Source organism: Vulpes vulpes, chromosome 7 (assembly GCF_048418805.1).
Source record: "Vulpes vulpes isolate BD-2025 chromosome 7, VulVul3, whole genome shotgun sequence".
Lineage (NCBI taxonomy): Eukaryota > Metazoa > Chordata > Mammalia > Carnivora > Canidae > Vulpes > Vulpes vulpes.
Window position 1 is genome coordinate 27,911,255 of NC_132786.1, and position 22,046 is coordinate 27,933,300.

Here is a 22,046-nt window from a genome sequence, read left to right on the forward strand (position 1 = left end):
TGTATACAATGTTTGGTTGCTATAGAGTAAAAAGGGGGAAGAAGGCAGTTCTTGGTTTGGCAGGAAAATAAGGCACTAAAGAAACACTAAGGTAGAATGGAGATGGATCACAAAACGGTGAAGAGAAACTTTTACTGAGTTTCAGTTGCAGGAGTATGAAGGGATCTTAAGGAAAAACAGAGTTAGGTAGGGGTGAGATTTGGACTGGTGTGGAGGTGTGAGCAAGGTATCCTTGAGACCAGGAATGTCACTGCATGGAAATATAAAGATCTGGAGAGCAAAATGGGGAGTGGGAGAATAGGGAAGGATTCTGTATAGGTTGTTGGAAGTGAAGTTTATGAAGAATATAGGTAGGAATTTAGATCATGGTGCCTTGAATGCCAAACTGAATTTTGGACTTAATTCTGTAGGCAACTCTGAGCCACTGGGACTTGTAACACAAGTGATGAATTGAGCATGCCCCAGGGAAAATGAACCTCCAGGGGGATGAAAGCAGACCGGGTAGGGAGACTATGGACAGCAACCACAGTAGAAAGAAGCAAAGGGGTACGAAGACCCCAAGCATGACCTTGCTGGAGCCTAGCAACATCCCACTGCTGCTCACACTAGAAGCCTGTACTGGCCATTTTCTTCCCATTCCATTTCCTGTTCATCTGAAAGAATTAACTCCCAGACCATGGGGTGCCTGGCTGGCTCAGTCCGAAGCACACAACTCTTGATTTCCAGGTTATGAGTTCAAGCCCTGTGTTGGGTGTAGAGATTACTTAAGTAAATAAAACTCAAAAGAAAAACTAAAAAGAATGAACTCCCAGACCAGTCCATGCTCGTATGTTACTTAAATAATGCTGCTTGCTGCTTCTCTTCGACTACTTGCTTAGCTAGAGATGCAACTCTTATTCCTGGCTGCAGCCTGACAGGTATTATCACTGCCACTCCAGATCCAAGAATAAATCTGAGGATGCTTAATGTTGGATATATGCCAGCAGTTTCCTGCAGAGGAGAAAAGGTGGTTGCAGTTGGCTCTACCTCTTGAAAGGCTGTGAGAACTGCTCAGTTTAGAGGTTCTTAGAAAAAAAGTACATAGTTCCAGCTCACAAAAGAGACTCTCTAAAGGCCAGAAGCTTGATTTAGAGGGGAACAAAACCCAAACACCACTGAAATGCTCAAGCACCCAGAGCAGTTAGATAAATGCAGATCACAGAAACTGAAGTCAGATTTCTCTCAACCTTACACTGCTCACATACAAGTTCCCCTGTGCAAGTGGTGGGTTTTTTTTTAAATTTTTTTTTTAATTTTTATTTATGATAGTCACAGAGAGAGAGAGAGAGAGAGAGGCAGAGATACAGGCAGAGGGAGAAGCAGGCTCCATGCACCGGGAGCCTGACGTGGGATTCGATCCCGGGTCTCCAGGATCGCGCCCTGGGCCAAAGGCAGGTGCCAAACTGCTGCGCCACCCAGGGATCCCGGTTTTTTTTTTTAAAAACAGAAGCACACCTCAGCCATTTGAGACAAACACCACTCCAGGATGGCAATGGCAGGAGTCCATCTAGTTAGTGCATCTCTGGCAGGAATTCAGTGGGTTTTACCCCCTCCCCTTTCCCTTTGCATGATGAGCCTTTCTTCAGAGAGCTGGGTGAATGAAATGAATTCAAACAGCAAGGCCCCCTCGATGGAATTGCCAAGTCACAGGCCCCAGCATTCCTCTGGGTGAAGTCCTGGCAACTATAGACGAGATGAAGACAATTGCTCACAAGAGGTCACAGACGGAGCTACAGGGCAGAGTCCCAGCAAATGGAGCCCTTTGAATTACACTCAAATACATTCAAAGAACAACAACATTTACTTTTCTGGCATGAGTTAGGAAATTTAGGATAAAATGTCTGGAGATTAAATAGTTTATTAAATTAATTGGGGAAATTAAATAGTTCCTTATCCCCAACTTGTTAATAAAGCATATAGACACTAACAGGTCTGAAGGACAAGAAAGATTCTCGGGTAGCTATGCAATACATTTTAGTGGTAAAGACTGAGAGGAACTCTGACAATGGAAACTGCTATCCTTCTAGACCTTACGTCTGGTTATCAAAAAGTGTCATAAATGTTTGGTTCCACATTTAACTTCAAAAGCCAAAAACTCACACAATTTCCACTATTTGCAATCTTGGGGGATAGGTTAAGAGTTTCAAATTCAATTCCCCCTTTTAAAATTCTAACAATTAAAAAATTAATCCCATTGCTAACACTGAGTCACCACCTACTGGCCACAGAGGCAAGTACAAGTATTGTAAAATTCACCTGGTCAAACCACAGAACAGCCAGACCACAGGTAAAGACATGTTAACAACTAAGATAGGATGGAGTATTGATAAACACCAAACACTGTAGTTCATAATGAAAAAAGTCCTAAAGTCTTTTCATGGCCGAGGGATTTACCAAATGATATCGGTACAGATGATGAAATAACCACCACTGACCATACTTTACAAAGACAGTCCATGACTTATCTTCCAAGAAATCTTTACTACAGTTAAGATTTCTAGGACCTTGAAGCCCTGTTTCATGTCTGAACTGACCAACCCAAGATCAAGAGTGGGGAAAGCACTAGAACAGCCACTGGGAAGCTTTAATGGCTTCATTTTTTCCACACTGGGGGAAAATGACTCATCTTCACCTTTGTTCTTACCACCTTAAAAAGACATTAATACCAACATCCCCTAATTCCAGAGGTAACAAGAATCACATTATACACATGGCTTCAGGTCTACTGGTTGAAAAGACAGAAGTAGTATCATCCTGAATTGTTTTATTTCTTACTGCTTCTACCTAGCACTACTGCTAGTCCTGGTAACAAAACACTTAGGACATAGAGGACTGGTAAAACTCAACTTTATTACGATTTAAACACAGGAGATACTTCCACACGTTAACCACATATGGAATTGAACAGCTGAACCAGGACACCCTGCACTACTTACGCTAAAATGTGGCTGAGTGGTCGTGGTGATGCTCCACTGGGCTCCAGAGGTCTGCTACACAGGTGATATATTACTTCACATGCTAAGGCTCATAGGTCCTCTACCCTAGATACTTGATTTTTCGTCAAATTCTTCCCTTGAAATTAGGATGAGCTGTCTGAGAGGTAATAGAACAGCTGGATTTATAACCTAAAAATATCCAGGGACCAAGGCTGGTTGTTTCCTATCACCTAGGAAACCTTAAATCCTTCAGAGCCCACAGGAGAAGTAATTCCAAGTATTCTGGATTCCTAGGCAGAGCTGTTTCCCCTACTATGTCAGGTGTGTATATAGGACATAGTAATTCAGGACAAATTCTGGAGTGATGGGAGTATGAAACACACCTGTTTGTATACAACACAATTTATCCCAGAGGAAAACCATAAAGCAGCATTACTCTGCAGCAAAAACAAGTCCAGGAAGTAGGGAGATAAGACTAGCAAAACAAAATTGCTTAAGTATTTGGAAACAGGGCTTTAGGGAAAAATTACAGGGTTTGGAGAGTACAGGTCTTCATTTTTCTCCATGCATGAATCAGAGCATAATACCACTCCTTAAGCTATAATAATAATTTTAAAAACCTGTCTTTTGTATAAATATTTAAATGGTAATAGGCATATTGAACTAGAATAAAAATTACCCATTGGGAAAGTCTGAGGTACCCCCTCAGCTACCATGTTTCTGTGTAACTGGGTTACACAAGATCAACATGGCCCATCATCTTTAACATCAGTTTTATTCAAAGGTTCAGGGTTGTTTTTTTGCCTCGAAACAAAGATGGATTGGTAGATCTATATTATTAATAGATCTATTATAGAGTCAAGTACAGGAGACTCTAAGGAAATAACTTTACTGAGCAGCTTCCAGGATTAACCACGCCCTTTACATTTTACTCATAAAGTAAGCTTTCTCTTTACTCAGAGTGACTGATGGAAAGCATTAGAGAGCAAGGCTTATACTCCAGCACTTGTCTGGCTCTGAGAAGTATAAATAAGGAGTCGCTGGGCTACAGCTATGATGCACTTCATGAAGAATGAATTGGCCATCTACACTCCAACACTGTGACACAAAATCTGGCTGTCCTACGATTATGGGACTGGTTTTTCTGAAACTGTCCTTGGGTAACAGGAAAAAGGCTGAATTCTGTAATGTAAAGTGAGTAAATTGTTTTGGGTTAGGGAAAGGGGCATTTCAGGCAACCTCCACCAGGAAGAGGGAAGGTCACCTTCTCACTAGAGATGACAGACCAAGTGCCAACGGCCAACAGTAGTTAGTATCTGAACACTGATTGGATATCGTCACAGTCTTCAAGGGAAAATCTGACTCTACTGGGGTTTTCTGTGTCATTACTGGACTCAAATTTAAGAAGTTTCCAGTTCACTTCTAGAAATACTAATGATTTTACATATATCAAAGTAAAGGGATCAGAAAGAAACCAACTCCACTCTTTTCCTTCCAATCCTCCATGTGGGGCCTGATTGCCTTTCCTGCCCCTTTTACTTGAGCCTGTGTCCTCAAACTTCTTCAACACTGTTTCCTTTCTTCTCCCTCATATATCAGATCCTTGACTGGCCTTTCCTTGACTAGCATTCATTTTCTTCCAAGCTTTCTTTCCTTCTTTCTCATCTTTCTAATATTTCTTTCTACCTTAGAAAACAAAAAGTCGTTCGTTGGCTTTAGATAATTAAAGCCAAGCAAGTAACAAAGGCCAGTCTTTTTCTATGGTGACCAGGTTAAAAACTGTTAAATATGGCATCAAGTGTCTCTGCCCTCCGCCACACATTTCTTCTCTCAGGACGGAGTTGGTGCTGTGTTCCAGTTCTGGCTGGTTCTCCCTGGCGACCCTTCTCTCCCTTGATTAGCTCCACGCACTGAAAGCTAAGGAAAAAAGGGAGCGGGTGGGTCCAGAAAGGGGTACTGACCTAGGAGACAGGATGATATTTTTTACTTTTAGACAAGTAAGAAAGGGAAAAGGGTCCGTGACTGTTCTTTTTGCAAAACTCTCCCTTCAGGTTCGAACTTGGAACTTTCCAGCTTTTGTCATGTATTTTATGCCCTTAAAGGGTTTGTACTTTTCTCCATACATATCCAGACGATTCACCTTGAGTCCTGGAAGGAAGGAACACATAAGCATTGTTCAAAAGAAGCATGTGGGACGTCTGGTTAAATTTGTTTTAATTCAGAGGGATTGGTGGGAAAGAGAGAGTAACAATGACCCAGAAAAGCAATAGTAATTGTCCCTGATTTATTTCACTTTTCTGAAGCTCACAGATTTTTTGCTCTTGGTCCATACACTAATAAATACTGCTCCAACAAAAAGGTATCCTACTGGAAGACTTGGAAGACCTTTTTATAAGGTGGCAAGGGCAGAAAAGTCACACAGGGACTGAAATAAGGATAAAAGAAAAATAAGACTCCTCTATGTTTTTCTCAAGTTATTAGATGGAATACATGATTTAACAATAATAAAATTAATGAATAATGATATAAAATATAACTTAATGAATGAATTAATAAATGAATGCTGCCTAAGCATTCTCAATACTAAGCAAAATACATTTTATACTACATAGGGCTTTAAAATTTGTGAAGTGTTTAAAGATGAAAGAGTTTATAATTTAAATGAATGCTAACCACGTAGACAAGTTCTGTTGGTAAAGAAAAATAGGAGCCTCATATGAAGCTGAAGTCATCTCCTACCTACTTCACACAATTGCTCTAAAGATTAAAGAATAAAATAGATGAAATGAGCTTAAAACAGTCCCTGGTGCATAGTAACTGCCCCGTAGGCAGTTAACTATCATCACCATCATCCTGAGACAGGTGCAGACTGCAGCGGGCTGACGTGGGTTCCACATAGTAATAAAAGCAAATATGAAAGTCCTTCTGAATCTGGGGGAAAGGAGGGGAAACTATTCTTCTCAGTCACTAGCTGAGAACGCAGAAGGCTTCCCATCCTGAAAACCCTGGGAACTCCAAAGTGACAAGCCCAGGATGACTACACACCTGCTTATCAACACTTTGTCTACACACATTGTTTCCTTCTTCTTTTTTTTTTTAAAGATTTTATTTATTTATTCATGAGTGGCAGAGAGAGAGAGAGGCAGAGACACAGGCAAAGGGAGAAGCAGGCTCCATGCAGGGAGCCCAATGTGGGACTTGATCCTGGGTCTCCAGGATCATGCTCTGGGCCAAAGGCAGGCACCAAACCGCTGAGCCACCCAGGGATCCCCACTGTTTCCTTCTTAACTGTGTCTTAGATACGTGCAGTCAGATCACTTTGGCCACCTTCAAAGTAAGGATGATGAACGTTCCCCACAAATGCTAGAGGAGATTTTACTCAAGGTTACCTATCAGGTAATGAAACCAAACTCCATAAATAGGGAGGCAGTACAAGAGTTTCTGAGATCTGTGTCCTACTTCTGTTCCCATGAAGCCACTGAGGCTGTAAGTCACTCACCGGAAATGGCCAGCTGCTGTATCTTAAAGTGCAGGTTAATTGTGGGGTTCTCATCAGGTTTGGAAGCTCCAGCCTGAAGACTCATGGTCCCCTTCAAACTTGGCAGCTTTTGGGGATTTATTTTTCCTACATCCCATGACAGCATCTTCAAAGAAAAACAAAGCAGTCACAGTGGAACCCTTCATCTGAGGTGGCTGAGTTCTAACCTCAGGGCATCTGTTCATAGTATTACCAGCTGCCTCTAAAGTGGTTTTCTTTTCTTTTTTTTTTTAAAGGTTTTTATTTATTTATTCATGAGAGAGACAGAGAGAGGCAGAGACATAGGCAGAGGGAGAAGCAGGTTCCATTCAAGGAGCCCGATATGGGACTCGATCCCAGAACCCCAGGATCACTCCCTGAGCCAAAGGCAAATGCTCAACCGTGAGCCACCCAGGCATCCCTAAAATGGTTTTCAATAGAGAAAACTATTTGTCACCACAAGTTATCTCAAGGAGAAAAAGATGTCCCTTTGATTAAGTTCTTTTCAATAAGGTGTAAAGTCTACATGGAGAGCTCCCGCAGAAATAATTCTATTTAACATCGGCAATTCAAAACCTCCTGTGTGTTCTCCTCCTACCTTGGTAACTGGGTCAAATGTGTGTGTCCCCTGTGATGGTGTGAGGCTCATATTTAGGACTCCTTTGGGCATCTGGCTGGTGACGATCACTCCCTCTATGGTCTTTCCCATAGTCTGCTTCGGTCCTACTGTTATTTCAAAGCGTCCAAGTGAGCTACTGTCCCGGAAACTGATGTTATGTTTAACGTACACTGGAATTGCCACCAAGCTGGAGTAGAGACAGAAACACCATTACATTACTACACTGGAAAAATGGCAACATTTCTCCTTTTATAATAAGCATCCCCCCGCCCCCACCACTGACAGCTTTTCCTTCCTTACCTAATTTATTCCTTATATTAAAAAATAAGCACAGGAAAAAACACCAGTAATCTTTCATTTTTTTTTTTATAAAACTAAGATGCTGTCTAGTAAGTCAACTAACTTCTAATGACTCTGAATAATATTAACAAAAATCAAAGGTATACTAACCCTATGAGAAAGGCATTAGAGATAAAAATTAGGAGTCACTGTATTTCTGTGTTTTACTTTATGACATGTGACCAGTAATTATTTGTACTTGAGAGAGTACTATTCACATGACATGGGAGTGCTTTTACTTGACTTCCTCTGATCCTCACAAAAACCCTGGGAGGTAGGGTAGGTTGTGAGACAGAACAAGAAACAGAAAAATCACAGAGTAATACCAAAGCAGTAATAGTTCTTTTTTTTTTTTCAGTAATAGTTCTTAACATGTATTAAACACTCTCATATGCCAGTGCTATGCTAAATATTTTATCTCCATTATCTTGTTTAATCCTCCCAATAAGTATGAAGTATGTACTGCTACTGTCCTGATTTTATACATAAATAATGGTCCTTATACTTCACTAAGATGAAGCAATTTGCCCAAGGTCATAGATCATAAGTACTGAAGACGGGGTTCAAATGTGGGCAGTCTGAGCCCAGAGCCTTTGTTCTCAAACACACAGATACTGTCCTAAATTATTTATTACAAATCACACAGGAAAATATTGGTGCTTGGAGCTATCATGGCTCTCTCCAGTCTATATACCTTCTATTACACACCTTCTACCAAGGGCTTCTAAAGTCCCTGCACAAAGTATTAAAGAGAATGTTCAAGACCAAAGATGACTGGACTGCCTTTTAGAGTTTTTCATAGCATCATAGCATAGTTTAATGCTCTTTTGAGTCAGGAGGATAGAATACAGGTATACTCAGGTTCCAATCTGAGAAAAAAAGTGTTCTTGTTTAGACATATACCAACAACAAAAACAGCAGCAAACTTAATGAGTACCAACTTTGTGTTAAGCACTATTTAGATTGTTTAATCTTCAAACAAGGTCCATTTTTTGTTTTCCACTTACAGATAAGAAAACAGACACAGAAAGGTTAAATAACTCACCTGAGGTTACCCAATTAGTAAGTACAGAAGCTGGAATTTGAACCCAGGTAACTAGAGCCTGAGTCCTTAATCACTACGGATACTGTTTCCACATATACACATAGACACAGATTCTATTCTTAATTATAAGGGCCGCTTACTTCTGTGCACTGACATGGTAAGAGAGCAGGCGGAAGTTTCCATCAGGAGGGATGAAGGAGAGGATACGCTCAGATTCCCAGCGCTTGAAACGAACACAAGGATGGAAGCTGACATCATCCAACAGCCGAGGATTCTGTACTCATCAGGCAAGGAGAAGCAGGAAGTAGGAATTAAACACCCACATTTCTTTTGGGAAAGTCATTCAGATGCTGTTTTTCTTTTATAATAAATTTATTTTTTATTGGTGTTCAATTTTCCAACATACAGAATAACACCCAGTGCTCACCCCGTCAAGTGCCCCCCTCAGTGCCCGTCACCCATTCACCCCCACCCCCCGCCCTCCTCCCCTTCCACCACCCCTAGTTTGTCTCCCAGAGTTAGGAGTCTTTATGTTCTGTCTCCCTTTCTGATATTACCCACACATTTCTTCTCCCTTCCCTTATATTCCCTTTCACTATTATTTATATTCCCCAAATGAATGAGAACATATAAGGTTTGTCCTTCTCCGATTGACTTACTTCACTCAGCATAATACCCTCCAGTTCCATCCACGTTGAAGCAAATGGTGGTATTTGTCGTTTCTAATGGCTGAGTAATATTCCATTGTATACATAAACCACATCTTTATCCATTCTCAGATGCTGTTTTTATTCAAACACACACACATACACACACAAATTCTGTAGCTACTTAGAAAATTCAAGACTGATACAAGCTTTGTGGCTGTCCTTAATTCTTTTTCTTTTTTCTTTTAAGTAGGCTCCATGCCCAGCGTGGAGCCCAAAGCGGGACTGGAACTAACTACTCTTGAGATCAAGACCTGAGCTGAGATAAAGAGCTGGACGCTTAACTGAGTGAGCCATCCAGGCGTCCCTGTCCTTAATTATTTCTTACTGTTCCATTCCATTCTCACCACTGTCTATCCAGAAGCAGTTAATCTGCCATCCCGAGATTTGAACCTGTGGCTCAGGATTTTACCATGAAGGAAAGTGTAAGGTCTGGCATTCCAGTCAGCTTGACACAGGCATCAATGACCCCCTGGATCTCGGCAGTAATTGTGGAACCTGAGAGAGGAGCAAGACCAAAAGAAGGTAAGAGGTTATTCAACACATCTCTGTGCTCCATGAACAACTTATTTGCTCCCTACCACCTTCTTTGACTTTCTTTTCCTTCTCAACTTTTCTCAGCTTTTGTCTTCCCCCTCCCACCTTCCCTCCCTTTTTTTCTTTCCTCTGTCCATCTACACAATTCGTCTACCCAATGCCTTTGTCCATCTTTCCAAACATTTATCAACCGTATGTCAAGGATGAGATGCTATGATGAAGCAATGGGGATAAAAGATTAATAACAGAGTTATTACCCTAAAAGTTTTCTATCTAGTACTGGAATCAAACAGGATTATCATCATAACCAGTGATTCAGAAAACTTCAGAGTAGAAACTGCTCTCCCTAATGTGACCGATGAGCTTTGCCAATGATCAAATGGACACTTTTGGTCTTTATCTTAAAGGAGCTCTCAGTGGCTTGTCATTATTGACCACTCCTTCCTTTCTCTTAACCTCACCCTGTTTTGTTTTTCTAGCTCCTCTTCCTCAGTGCTTTCTGCAGGTTTCTGTTTCTTTGCATGGCTTTTAAGTGCTGTACCTTTTCACAATTCTGAACTTCTCTTTTATTTCACTCAACAGGGTCTGGTTTTTTTAAATTTACTTAAATTCAATTAATTAACATATAATGTATTATTGGTTTCAGAGGCAGAAGTCAGTGACTCATTCGTCTTGTATAACACCCAGTGCTCATTACATCATGTGCTCTTCTTAACACTCAACACCTAATTACTCCATCTCCTCACCGCTCCCCTCCAGCGACCCTCAATTTGTTTCCTATGATTAAGAGTCTCTTATGGTTTGTCTCTCTGATTTCATCTTGTTTTATTTTTCCTTCCCTTCCCCTATGATCCTGTTTTGTTTCTTAAATTCCACATATGACTGAGATCATATGATAATTGTCTTTATCTGACAGACTTATTTTGCTTTGCATGATAGCTTCTAGTTCCACCCACATCATTGCAAATGGAAGGATTTCATTTTTTGATGGCTGAGTAGTATTCCATTGTATATATACACCACATCTTCTTTATCCATTCATCTGTCAATGGACATCTGCACTCTTTCCATAGTTTGGCTATTGTGAACATTGCTGTTATAAACATTGGGGAGTAGGTGCCCCTTTAGATCACTACCTTTGTATTTTTGCAGTAAATACCCAGTAGTGCAATTGCTGGGTCACAGAGTAGCTCTATTTTCAGCTTTTTGAGGAACCTCCATACTGTTTTCCAGAGTGGCTGCACCAATTTGCATTCCCACCAAAAGTGTATGAGGGTTCCCCTTTCTCCACATCCTTGCCAATATCTGTTGTTTCCTGAGTTATTCATTTTAGCCATTCTGACTGGTGTGAGGTGGCATCTCATTGTGGTTTTGATTTGTATTTCATTGATACTGAGTGACATGGAGCATTTTTCATGTGTCTGTTGGCCATTTGTATGTCTTCCTTGGAGAAATGTCTGCTCCTGTCTTCTGCCCATTTCTTGATTGGATTATTTATTCTTTGGATGTTGAGTTTAAGTTTTTTAAGGATTTTTGGATACTAGCCCTTTATCTGATACGTCATTTGCAAGTATTTTCTCCCATTCTGTAGGATGTCTTTTAGTTTTGTTGAGTGTTTCCTTTGCTGTGCAAAAGATTTTTATCTTGAAGTCCCAATAGTTCCTTTTTGCCTTTGTTTTCATTGCCTTTGGAGACACATCTAATAAGAAGTTGCTGTGGCCAAGGTCAAAGAGGTTGCTGCCTGTGTTCTCTAGGATTTTGATGGATTCCTGTCTTATATTTAGGTCTTTCATCCAATTTGAGTCTATTTTTGTGTATGGTGTGTAGAAATGATCCAGTTTCATCCTTTTGCAGGTTAACACGGTCTCCTTGAGTTTTTCCCACAGGTTGCTTTTTTCACTCTGTTGACTGTTTTTGCGCAGAAACTTTTTAGTTTGGGGTGCCTGGGTGGCTCAGTCAGTTAAGTGTCTGCCTTCAGCCCAGGTCTTGATCCCAAAGTCCTGGTTTCGAGCCCCACGATGGATTCCCTTATCAGTAGGAAGCCTGCTTCTCCCTCTGCCTATGTCTCTGCCTGTCTCTCTGTGTCTCTCATGAATAAGTAAACAAATCTTAAAAAGGAAAAAAAGGAAGTTTTTAATAATTTTCTATTTTATTTATTTATTTATTTATTTATTTATTTATTTATTTATTTATTTATTTAAAAGATTTTATTTATGCGTGAGACACACAGAGAGAGAGCAAGAGAGGCAGAAATGCAGGCAGAGGGAGAAGCAGGCTCCATGCAGGGAGCCTGACGTGGGACTCGATCCCGGGACCCCAGGATCATGCCCTGGGCTGAAGGCAGTGCTAAGCCCTTGAGCCACCCGGGGATCCCTTTTTATAGTTTTTTATATATTGATTGTGTTTATATAGTTTTTAATATATTGATTATGTGTCTTGCAACTTTATGAAATTTGTTTATAGTTCTAACAGTTTTTTACTGTTACTGTCTTTAGGCATTCCTGTATATATGATCATGTCATCTGCATATTAATATTTAAGTGTATTCCCAGTACCTAGCACAGTACCTGATACAAAGTAGGTACTAAATTAAAATGATCTTGAATAAGAGATAATTCTGATACTACGAAGTATATGAAGGAGAAACTGTCTTTCTAGTTCTGAAAACAGTTTAAAAGCACCTACCTGGGGATCCCTGGGTGGCTCGGCAGTTTAGCACCTGCCACTGGCTCAGGGCGTGATCCTGGAGTCTGGGGATCAAGTCCCGCATCAGGCTCCCTGCATGGAGCCTGCTTCTCCCTCTGCCTGTGTCTCTGCCTCTCTCTTTCTCTCATGAATAAATAAATAAATATTTAGGAAAAATAAATAAATAAAAGCACCTACCTGATTTATCAATGATGGCATCAATCTCTTCGATCACATCAAAATAGGCCTCATTGTTGGTGTACTTTACCCCAGTCCGTCGCCAGGGCACCACTGAGAGCTGTCCAGTAGGAAGCTGGTCACCCACATTGGTGCTTCCTACAATAATGAATTTGACTGTAATTTAATTCCAATTTAATTAAATGTAACCAATTATATAATAGTCATAGAACACTTCCCTAGAAGTTCTATGCTCCCACTACTCATGCACTCAATTGGTGGATTTAAAAAAAAAAAAAAGAAAGATAAGTGTTTTCTCAACTTCTATCTGGATAACCAGTCTATTCTAAAAACTTGTCGCCATCTAGTCTGCTTATTTGAGCAGAATAAAGGTTAAAAAGTTACCTGAGAAATAGATATCATATTTTGGTTGAAAGAAACTTGAACTTGGGTCTCTCAAATTTCACAATAGCTTGTAGCTTAAATAATGTACTGGCTTTCAGTAGGGATAGTGAGCTACATATTAATATAAAATTTTCATGGGTAAAAACGATATTCTAGTTTAAGGTAGGCTTTTAAGTGCATTTCTTCTAGGTATTAAAATGTACACATTTTACTACTACTATACTGAATCTTAGGAAAAGAATACAAATTAGGTCTTTCCCTGTCTATTAAGAGTTGTATATCAACTCCTTGTTTTTCCCTCCCACAAGCATCAAAAACTTTTTTAATCCAAAAGTTCTATGCTGAAATTCTGAAATATTACAACTAATTTAAAATCTATTTCCTTTTCTTGCAACCTGGATCTTTTTAATCTAAAGAAAGAAACGTTAAACACACACATATATTCAGCATGTTTGCAAAACATTTCAACTTTTCAAAAGTGACTCTCAGGTACCTTTTTCTAGATTTAAGAGAGATTCAGAAAAATGACTACATAGTATTCATAAATGATTCAGGCACTAACAAAACGTTTAAGAGTTAAATGAATCCAGAATATTGAAAAACCCAACAAATGTGTTTTCTTAAAATGAGGCACCATTTTAAAAACATGTCATCAAAAAAATAAAAAATAAAAATAAAAATAAAAACATGTCATCAAGCTATAATAATTAAAGCAGATAAAACAGGAAGCCTAAAAACAGACAAAGAATCCACAGTGATTTAGTAAAACACAAAAATATCACTTTAAATCAGGGAAAAAGGTTACTTTAGTGATCTTAAATGCCCTAGTAAATGGCACTAGGAAAACTGGTAGGTAATTTTGGAAAAATAAACATGGAGCCTTACTTCATATTGTAAACCAAGATATTCCCAAATGGATTCAAGAATTAAGTCCAAAAGTAAAACCATAAAAGAATTAGAAGAAAATACACATTTTAAAAAAGAAGACCCTTCCTTCTCTGAGATCAAAAAGACATTCCCCTAGGTTTTCTTCTAACAATTACAAGGTTTGTATTTAACTCTTTGACCTTGCTGGAATTTATTTTGTGTACAGAATGAATAGGGGACTTCATTTTGTTCTAAATCAAAGCTGACTGTCCTAATACAATATATTTAACAATTTGCTCCTGGCCCACACTAAGATACATGACATCTGTATATACCAAATTTCTACAAAAGCAAGGGTCCATTTCTGAACTACCTTATCCCTTATCAGAATCATCTATTTGTCTATTACTGGGTCAATACTATGTTTTTAAAATTACCAAAACTTATTAAAATGTATCTTATATGACATATTTTTCTCTTCTGCTCTTGTTCTTTTTAAAAAATATTTATTTTCAAAACTGCCTTGGCTTTTATAACTTATCTATGAGTTTTTATTTCCTATACTACATGTATAATACAGCTTTATATTTAACAAGGCAAATCTGTCCAACAGCTTTGTAACTCTTTTTCAAAATATACCCAGCTATTCTGCATATTTATACTTCTTTAAAAGTATTTTTCTTTTTTTTCTCCCCCCTTCCCCCCCCCGTATTTTTCAATTACTTTGCAAAATGCCATGCAAATCCTTGTTTATATATATATTTTTTAATTTTTTTTTTTAATTTTTATTTATGATAGTCATACAGAGAGAGAGAGAGGCAGAGACATAGGCAGAGGGAGAAGCAGGCTCCATGCACTGGGAGCCTGATGTGGGATTCGATCCCGGATCTCCAGGATCGCGCCCGGGCCAAAGGCAGGCGCCAAACCGCTGCGCCACCCAGGGATCCCTCCTTGTTTATATATTAACCAAGACCCAAGATGTAAGAGCTCAATGAAGCAGAATGATTAATATAACTAAATCAGAATTAAATGTGGCTAAACAAACACACCATGGACAATGATTAAATGACAACGACTGTGAGAAAATAATTTATTTTTATTTTTTAAAAGATTTTATTTATTTATTCATGAGAGACATAGAGAGAGAGAGGCAGAGACACAGGCAGAGGGAGAAGCAGGCTCCATGCAGGGAGCCCGGCGTGGGACTCGATCCTGGGTCCCCAGGATCATGCTCTGGGCGGAAGGCGGTGCTAAACCGCTGAGCCACCTGGACTGCCTGAGAAAATATTTATAACAGTGGATTCAAAAATATATAGAACTACAAACTACCATGTATATTTCCCATATACATACATTAGTTTAATGTTCTTAAATGAAAGGAATTCTTTTTTTTTCTCTTTTTTTTCTTTTAAGTAGGCTCCACACTCAGCATGGAGCCCAACTCGGGGCTTAAACCCACAACCCTGAGATCAAGATCAGAGCTGAGATCAGGAGCTGGACACTTAACGGAATAAGCCACCCAGGTGCCCCAAAAGGAATTCTTTTAAATTAGTATAAAAAAAAGAAAAACATTTCAACAACAAAAGAAAAACTGGACAAAGGACACAACTAGGTAAATTCACAATAGAGGAAGAACACTCAGTAAACACTAGAATGGGTTTTAACTTCCTTAATAATAAAAAATGAGGTGTAAATAAGATATAACTAACCTATTAAATTGCCAAAGCTTTGAAAAAATTATTAATAACGATAGGGTTGGCCAGGGTACATAGAAATTGCTACTACAGAAAGTATAAATTTTTTGGAGATCAGATTGGCACAATGCATTAAAGTCCTTAAAATGTGCACACCCTTGGATCTAGCACTTTCATTCATAGTACTGAAAACAAATCACCTCACATGTACACAAAGACTTAAATATAGAATGTTAATTCCTTGTTATCTGGGCGCCAGTGGTTGAGCATCTGCCTTCTGTTCAGGACGTGATCCTGGAGTCCTAGGATCGAGTCCTGCATCTCGCGGGGAGCCTGCTTCTCCCTCTGCTATGTCTCTGCCTCTCTCTCTTGTCTCTCATAAACAAATAAATGAAATAAAATCTTAAAAAAAATTCCTTGTTATCTAAAGGAATAAAAAAATCAGAAACATCATTAACATGGACTGAATAAATAACTTAAGGTCTATTCCATATAGGAGAACATTATAAAGTCATTAAAAGTCATGTAGAAGAAAATGTATCATAATGGGATAATGTTCACAAAATACTGATGAAAGTTTTAAAAAATATGCAAGAGTTGTTTGTAAAAAATTCCATGCATCTAATCATTATTTATCTGTCTAGAAAAGATAAAATATATGTCAAAACTGAAGCGGGATTAAGAGTTATTTTCAAGTTCTTTGTGCTTTTCTGTATCTCTGACATTTCTATAATAATCAAGTGTTTCTTCCGTAATCAGAAAAAACAAAAAACAAAAAAACACAAAAGCCCTCTTTTTAAAGAAGCATGCTTAGGGCACCTGGGTGGCTCAGTTAAGCATCTGCCTTCAGTTCAGGTCATGCTCTCATAGTCCTGGAATCAAGCTCCATGTTTGGCTCCCTGCTCAGTAGGGAGTCTGCCTCTCCCTCTCCCTCTGCTCCTCCCCCAGCTCCTGCTCACTCTTTCTCTCTCAAATAAATAAAAATTTCTTTAAAGTTTTTAAAAAATAAATAAAGGCGCACACTTTATTCTGTCATTGAAATCAGGGCATTTTCCATGTGAGAAAGACATATTTCAAGTCATAATCAAAGATTATAATGAGCAAAATTAAAACACCTGGACATCAGAGAGCCCCAAAGACAAGCACTCAAAACAACGCACACCCCGGGAGGAAGCCACACCCAAGATGGCAGCTTTCTGTGGGTTTCCCCTTTTTCCATACCTGTTATTGTGTTGACCACCGTTCGAAGGATAGTGGGAGGCTTGATCAGTTCTTTGAGGATGTTTGATTCGGTAGCCAATGGAAACCCATTGTCAAGCATCTCTTCCAGTACCTCATAAACCACAACCACATTATCTTTGATCACTGGCTCTGAACAGACTCCAAAATAATCCTGATGAAAATACAATATATATAATGTAAATCATTCAGAGACTGTAATGAAGGGAAAGAATCTTCCTAGAGAATAAGGATCTAGTCCTGTCCATGTGTTTACACAGTGCTTCTAGGACATTCTTCTACAATGAGGGAATATAACTGTAGTTCTCTTAAGTGGCCCAGTTTGGTAAAAAGAACACTATATTGGCTTATAGTACTAGTGTCATTACTAACTTCTTTTACAAATTAAGAGTAAGCCATTTAACTTTTTGGGGGTTAGTTTCTTCAATTAGACAAAATATATAGAATACAAAATGGAATCTAGACTATCATATGTGCTTATGAACAAGAATTTGAAAGAAGTATGCAAAATAATAATACTTGATATGATACACGTTGTACTTGAAAATCTTTTTAACCCTTTCTGCTGTGTTATTCCTTGACATTCATACAGCAAATAAGGATTGAGAGGGAAATAAAATGAAATGAGGGAGATGACTAGCACATCAGAAAATCTCTTTGGATCATTTCTACTCTAAAATGGTAGAATTCTAAGAATGCTTTGTGCTTTTACTAACAAAGGCTTAGATACTAAATTATCTGAGTTGTGGAAAAAACACTGGATTCCAAATCAGAAGACCTAGGTGTTAACCTTAATGTCATTCACTGAAAAAGTCTTGCTAATTCAGGCCTTGATTTCTTTAATAGTACTGGACACACAGGGATGTTATAAGAACTAAGCATGACTGATTAAGTGATAGTATGTGTGAAAGTACTTTGTAAACTATAAAGTGCTTTGCAAAATGTGATGCACGATAAAAAGAAAGGAATGCTTGTAGTCTTTGGGTGTGCCCTTTTAGCAGGGTCAGTCAAATCTTTTACAAGACCTCGGAGATGGTCATACAACCCTCCTTGAATTCATCCACTGAAGGGAAATTCACCCTTTTGAGAAAGCCCATTATATTCATGGAATGCTCTGATTATTAGAAAGTTTTTTCTTTTGCTAAATTGAAATTTGCTTCCTAGATCTGCCTTACAGAACAAATTTACATAATAGCCCCACAGTTATTTGAAGACAGCTACAAGCTTTCACTTCAATGGTTTTTCTTCCAAATTGTTTGATTCTTCCACTGTTGATGGTGTGGTATATGGTTTTTAGATAGTTCTACCACCTTGCCATTTCTTTGAACATGCTCTAGTTTTCCAATATGCTCCTAAAATTACAATATTCAAAACTGAACAGACTCCAGATGTGATCTAAATTACACAAATAATAGCAATTATCAGAGACATTCCAATATCCAAGAACACTTAAGAGGCAGGAATGTGTTCCTAAAACAAGAATTCTTCTTTAAAAACGAGGATTTAAGGGGGAGGGGGAGCAAGACAGTTCCATCCCAAGAGTGCTTTTCTTTTGAAAAATAAACAAAACACCTCACGAGATTTTATAAATCAGACATAATGTGAACTGAGCAGTTGGAAAGTATGACAAATTACTATAGCAAAGTGTTTGCAATTCTACAGCTGGAACTCTTCCATCATATTCTAGTACTAAAAAAATAATGCAGTCAGAGAGAAAAGACATTAAAATCAGGGCATATCCATTTACTTTTAACAAATCCTTCAAAAATGACAAGCTCTGAAGCCTGACTTCCAAGCTAGCGACTTTACTATTATCCCAAATTCCTCTGTGGTTTCCACCAGATTAAACAACTTTTCTCACTTCCTGTCTTGTAATAAATTACATAATATTGCTATAGCAGTATGAAGCAAATGCTGGGTTTCATCAAAGGGGCTGTTAATCTTAGAATGGGGTAAAGTATCATATGTGGAAATCATAATGAGGCCCAATGAGAGAAGTTTAAGGTCCTAACTACTGGGTTCTTCTTTTACTTCTTCCACATACTTGGGTTTATAATTCTCAAGTTTTCACTGTGGGAAGGAACTAGTATGCCACATGAGAACTGGAAACCCAGAATCGTACACCAGCTAGTATTTGTGGGAAAAAAATTATAAAATATATTTAATTTTCTTGGGATGAAAGCTGTTCTAGACATGTGATACAGATATGAGTGCAAATGAAAGGACTCTTTGACTTGTTTTTTAATTTCATCATAATATCTGAGTCATCATCTCTTGATTCCACGATTTCTGTATTCATATGACCAATTCCAGACCTCACATAACACAGAGGTTGAACTAAAGGGCCCTTGCTTTTCACTTATTGTCTGAGTTATGCAAATAACCATAGTAGTTAGCATTTGAACAATTCTTTTAGGGGGAGGGACCCCACTGTTTGAATCCACAGTCTGGACAGACTAAAACCCTGTGCTATAATATAAATGGTGCTGACATCCTGGTATAACTTACTTACACTTCCCTTATGCCCTGCTCCCCAAGATCTTCAAATCTATTCCTGAAAGAAAAACTCAAAGTGAAAACTGTGTCTTGTAAAATGTGTCACTTAAATTCTTACAGGAACGGAAGATTTCCAACCTTATCTTAGTTTGCAACAAGAGCTCATCACTAGTACTGACACACTGTGTGGAAAAGCACCCAAACCTACAATGAAGTTTGGGTTCAGAGATTACGTCTGCCAAGCAGAGTGAAACAAGCATTACTGAGTTTTTGCCTAGCTCTTGAAAATATACATATTTTTACACACTCATCACTTTTTCATGCAACTCAAAGCAATGTAGTTGACAATGGCTAGCATCAAGTCCACGAAGAAAACAAAACACCCCAAAACTAAATTCATCTGATTTATGAACAAAAAATAGGGCAACTCCAATCTCCATATAACTAAAATGATTGTATACAATCATACCGAGTGGCTTTCTTATGCAACACGTTCAAAGGTATTCAATTTGCCATTTCAGATGTAGCCAATTCAATAAACAGAAACAAGAATCTTATGAGATGGGAGAGGAAGTGAGCAATCACAGTTTTGATTAAACTGTTCCTTAATTGAAGCTGAATACAAAGAAAAAAGAATCACAAAGACATACAGTTTACATGTACAAGCTTCCTCAAATTCACACACCTGAAATGTGTCCACTACTCGGTGAAGGAACTCAATAACAAAAAGAGGAGGGACCTCTGTCTGGATCACAGCCACAAAAAAGATCTTGTGACGGTAAACACTTAGGAGATAGTGGTGAGGGGTAGGGATAACTGGAGGTACGTTTTCTGCCTCAGTAGCTCTCTCTTGCGCCTCAAAAAAGTAGTCACAAACAGATCGGCTGACCACACTTTTCCAATGTTTTTCCAGGAATATATCTCCAGAGGAGTTGATCAAGAAAAGGCTATGAATCATGGTGGAGATTGTCAGTGAGAAAGGAAAGTCTTTTTCGGTCTGAAAACCTTCAGGACAGCCAATTTTCAACCCTAAAAATAAAAGAAGGTACAGTCAGTTTCACTCAGCCAAAATACCATACCTATCTTTCAAGAGCAGACTCAAGTCTTCCTCTACGTAAGAGCCTGAAGTATCCCCCTCTAGAATTCCTAAGGATAATTATCAGCCACCTTATCTGCAAATCATTTACTGCCCGGTTATCTTTACTATTGCCTTAATTCTAACCATTTAAAATTTGACTTAATTTTTGGATGTCTGTGTTCTCAACTGGACTGGAAGTTCCTTGAGAAAAAAGACCAGGCCTTAACATTTTTTGTTGCCTCATTGCTGTGCTCCCTGCACAGAAGAGAGTTTCAAAGAATATTGATGAGTTTCATGTATTTAGCCACAACTCGCACATACATGAAATGCTTATGGTTGCTTAGTCTCAACCGGTAGCCATTAGCTAAAGGCCATCACTGAGCACTTGAAATATGTCTGGTCTGAACTGAAATGTGCTGTAAGTACACACCACACTGAAGGTCTTATATTTAAGAAGGAACTTTAGATACCAATAATATAATATTAACATTAACTCAACGTTGATATTTTGATATATCAGGCTAAATGAAATATATTAAAATTAACCTTTTAAAAAAACGTGGTTACTAGAAAAATGTAAAACCACATTTAGTTCTCTTTATACTATAATCTATTGGACAGCCGGTCAACGGCCAGCCGGCACCTCGGTCTTGGTTAGGAACAAGGTTCTGCACCGGGTGCCCTACAACAACCCCCCTGGGGGATGCTCTCTAGGCATCTCCCAGGAGGCGGCGGCCGCGCTGGAGCCCAGCTCTGGCCACTCCCCGCGCTGGCGGCGAACCGGCCCAGGTGGTCACACCGCAGAAGCCTGCAACGCCAGGACCCCAGGGCAAGCTTAATCCCTCTGCCCGCTGACAGCCAGCCGGCGGGAGGGGAAGAGCGGGTAACTGGGCTGGGAGAAGGAGGGGTGGCTGCTAAAGGCGGTTATCTCTGTGCTGGTCCACCTCAACCGCCTAAGAGCGAAGGATGATGGAGGCCATTTAGGGCGGGGGGGGCGGGGGGCGGATTTCAGGGGGGCGCAATTCCAGGCGGTGACAAAGGTCGCCAGACAGCACACGTACGTTACCATGGCAACAACGTCCCCTCCTCCCTCAGCCCCCGGAACGGCGTCGGCCGCCTCCCCAGCCGTGTACTCGCTCCCTCAGCTCTCCCCGCCGCATCCTGTAGCCAGGAGGGTGAATCTCACCGCATCCCCTAACTCTGGACCTGCCCGGCGCGCCCCCGGCCCGGACCCTCGCGCGTCCCCGCCCGCCTCCCTCAGCCCCCGGCCGGGTGCATGCACGCTCTGCCCGCATCCCCGACCAGGGGCGCCAGCCCTCCTCACCCAGCCTCGCTCCTCGAAGCGCCCACAGTCCCGACGCGCCCGCAGGCCCCGCCCCCTCGGCCGCCCCCCGCACGCGCGCCGGCGGCCGCTCGCCCGTTGATTGGCCGGCCCTTGGGCCTCACGCCAGCACCGCCCACGACCGTGGTTTACAAACCTCTGATTGGACATCGATGATCCGCTCCTCTGATTGATAGCTGTCTGCCAGTCACTGTCTTCTTGGCTTCGAGCCCTCAATTGGCCCTTGTTGAGGCTTCAGTAATCTCCAATTGGTGCAGCTCTGTGGCTCCGCACCCTGATTGGCTGTCGTGACCAGTCCGAGGGCCCCTTGGCCTTGAATCACCC

General features: G+C 39.9%; 1 protein-coding gene across 5 annotated transcripts in view; it reads right to left on the reverse strand.

Annotated features, from left to right (window-relative positions):
* AP3M2 (adaptor related protein complex 3 subunit mu 2) overlaps positions 1 to 21,785 on the reverse strand; it is a 43,218-nt gene extending 21,433 nt beyond the window's left edge. For 2 of the 5 annotated variants that reach the window (XM_072763452.1, XM_072763450.1), the window contains exons 1-8: positions 21,705 to 21,767; positions 19,988 to 20,331; positions 16,789 to 16,960; positions 12,623 to 12,760; positions 9,615 to 9,700; positions 8,636 to 8,769; positions 7,091 to 7,298; positions 6,475 to 6,619 (exon numbers count right to left, since the gene is read on the reverse strand). In XM_072763452.1, coding sequence (XP_072619553.1) covers positions 6,475 to 6,619; positions 7,091 to 7,298; positions 8,636 to 8,769; positions 9,615 to 9,700; positions 12,623 to 12,760; positions 16,789 to 16,960; positions 19,988 to 20,260 — 1,156 coding nt within the window. In that variant the 5' untranslated portion in view covers positions 20,261 to 20,331; positions 21,705 to 21,767. Of the gene's footprint in view, positions 1 to 2,869; positions 5,124 to 6,474; positions 6,620 to 7,090; positions 7,299 to 8,635; positions 8,770 to 9,614; positions 9,701 to 12,622; positions 12,761 to 16,788; positions 16,961 to 19,987; positions 20,332 to 21,441; positions 21,674 to 21,704 lie in introns of those variants that run through there. The other 3 variants (XM_025993661.2, XM_072763448.1, XM_072763449.1) reach the window with 3 other exon arrangements.
* Between the last annotated feature and the right edge of the window lie 261 nt (positions 21,786 to 22,046).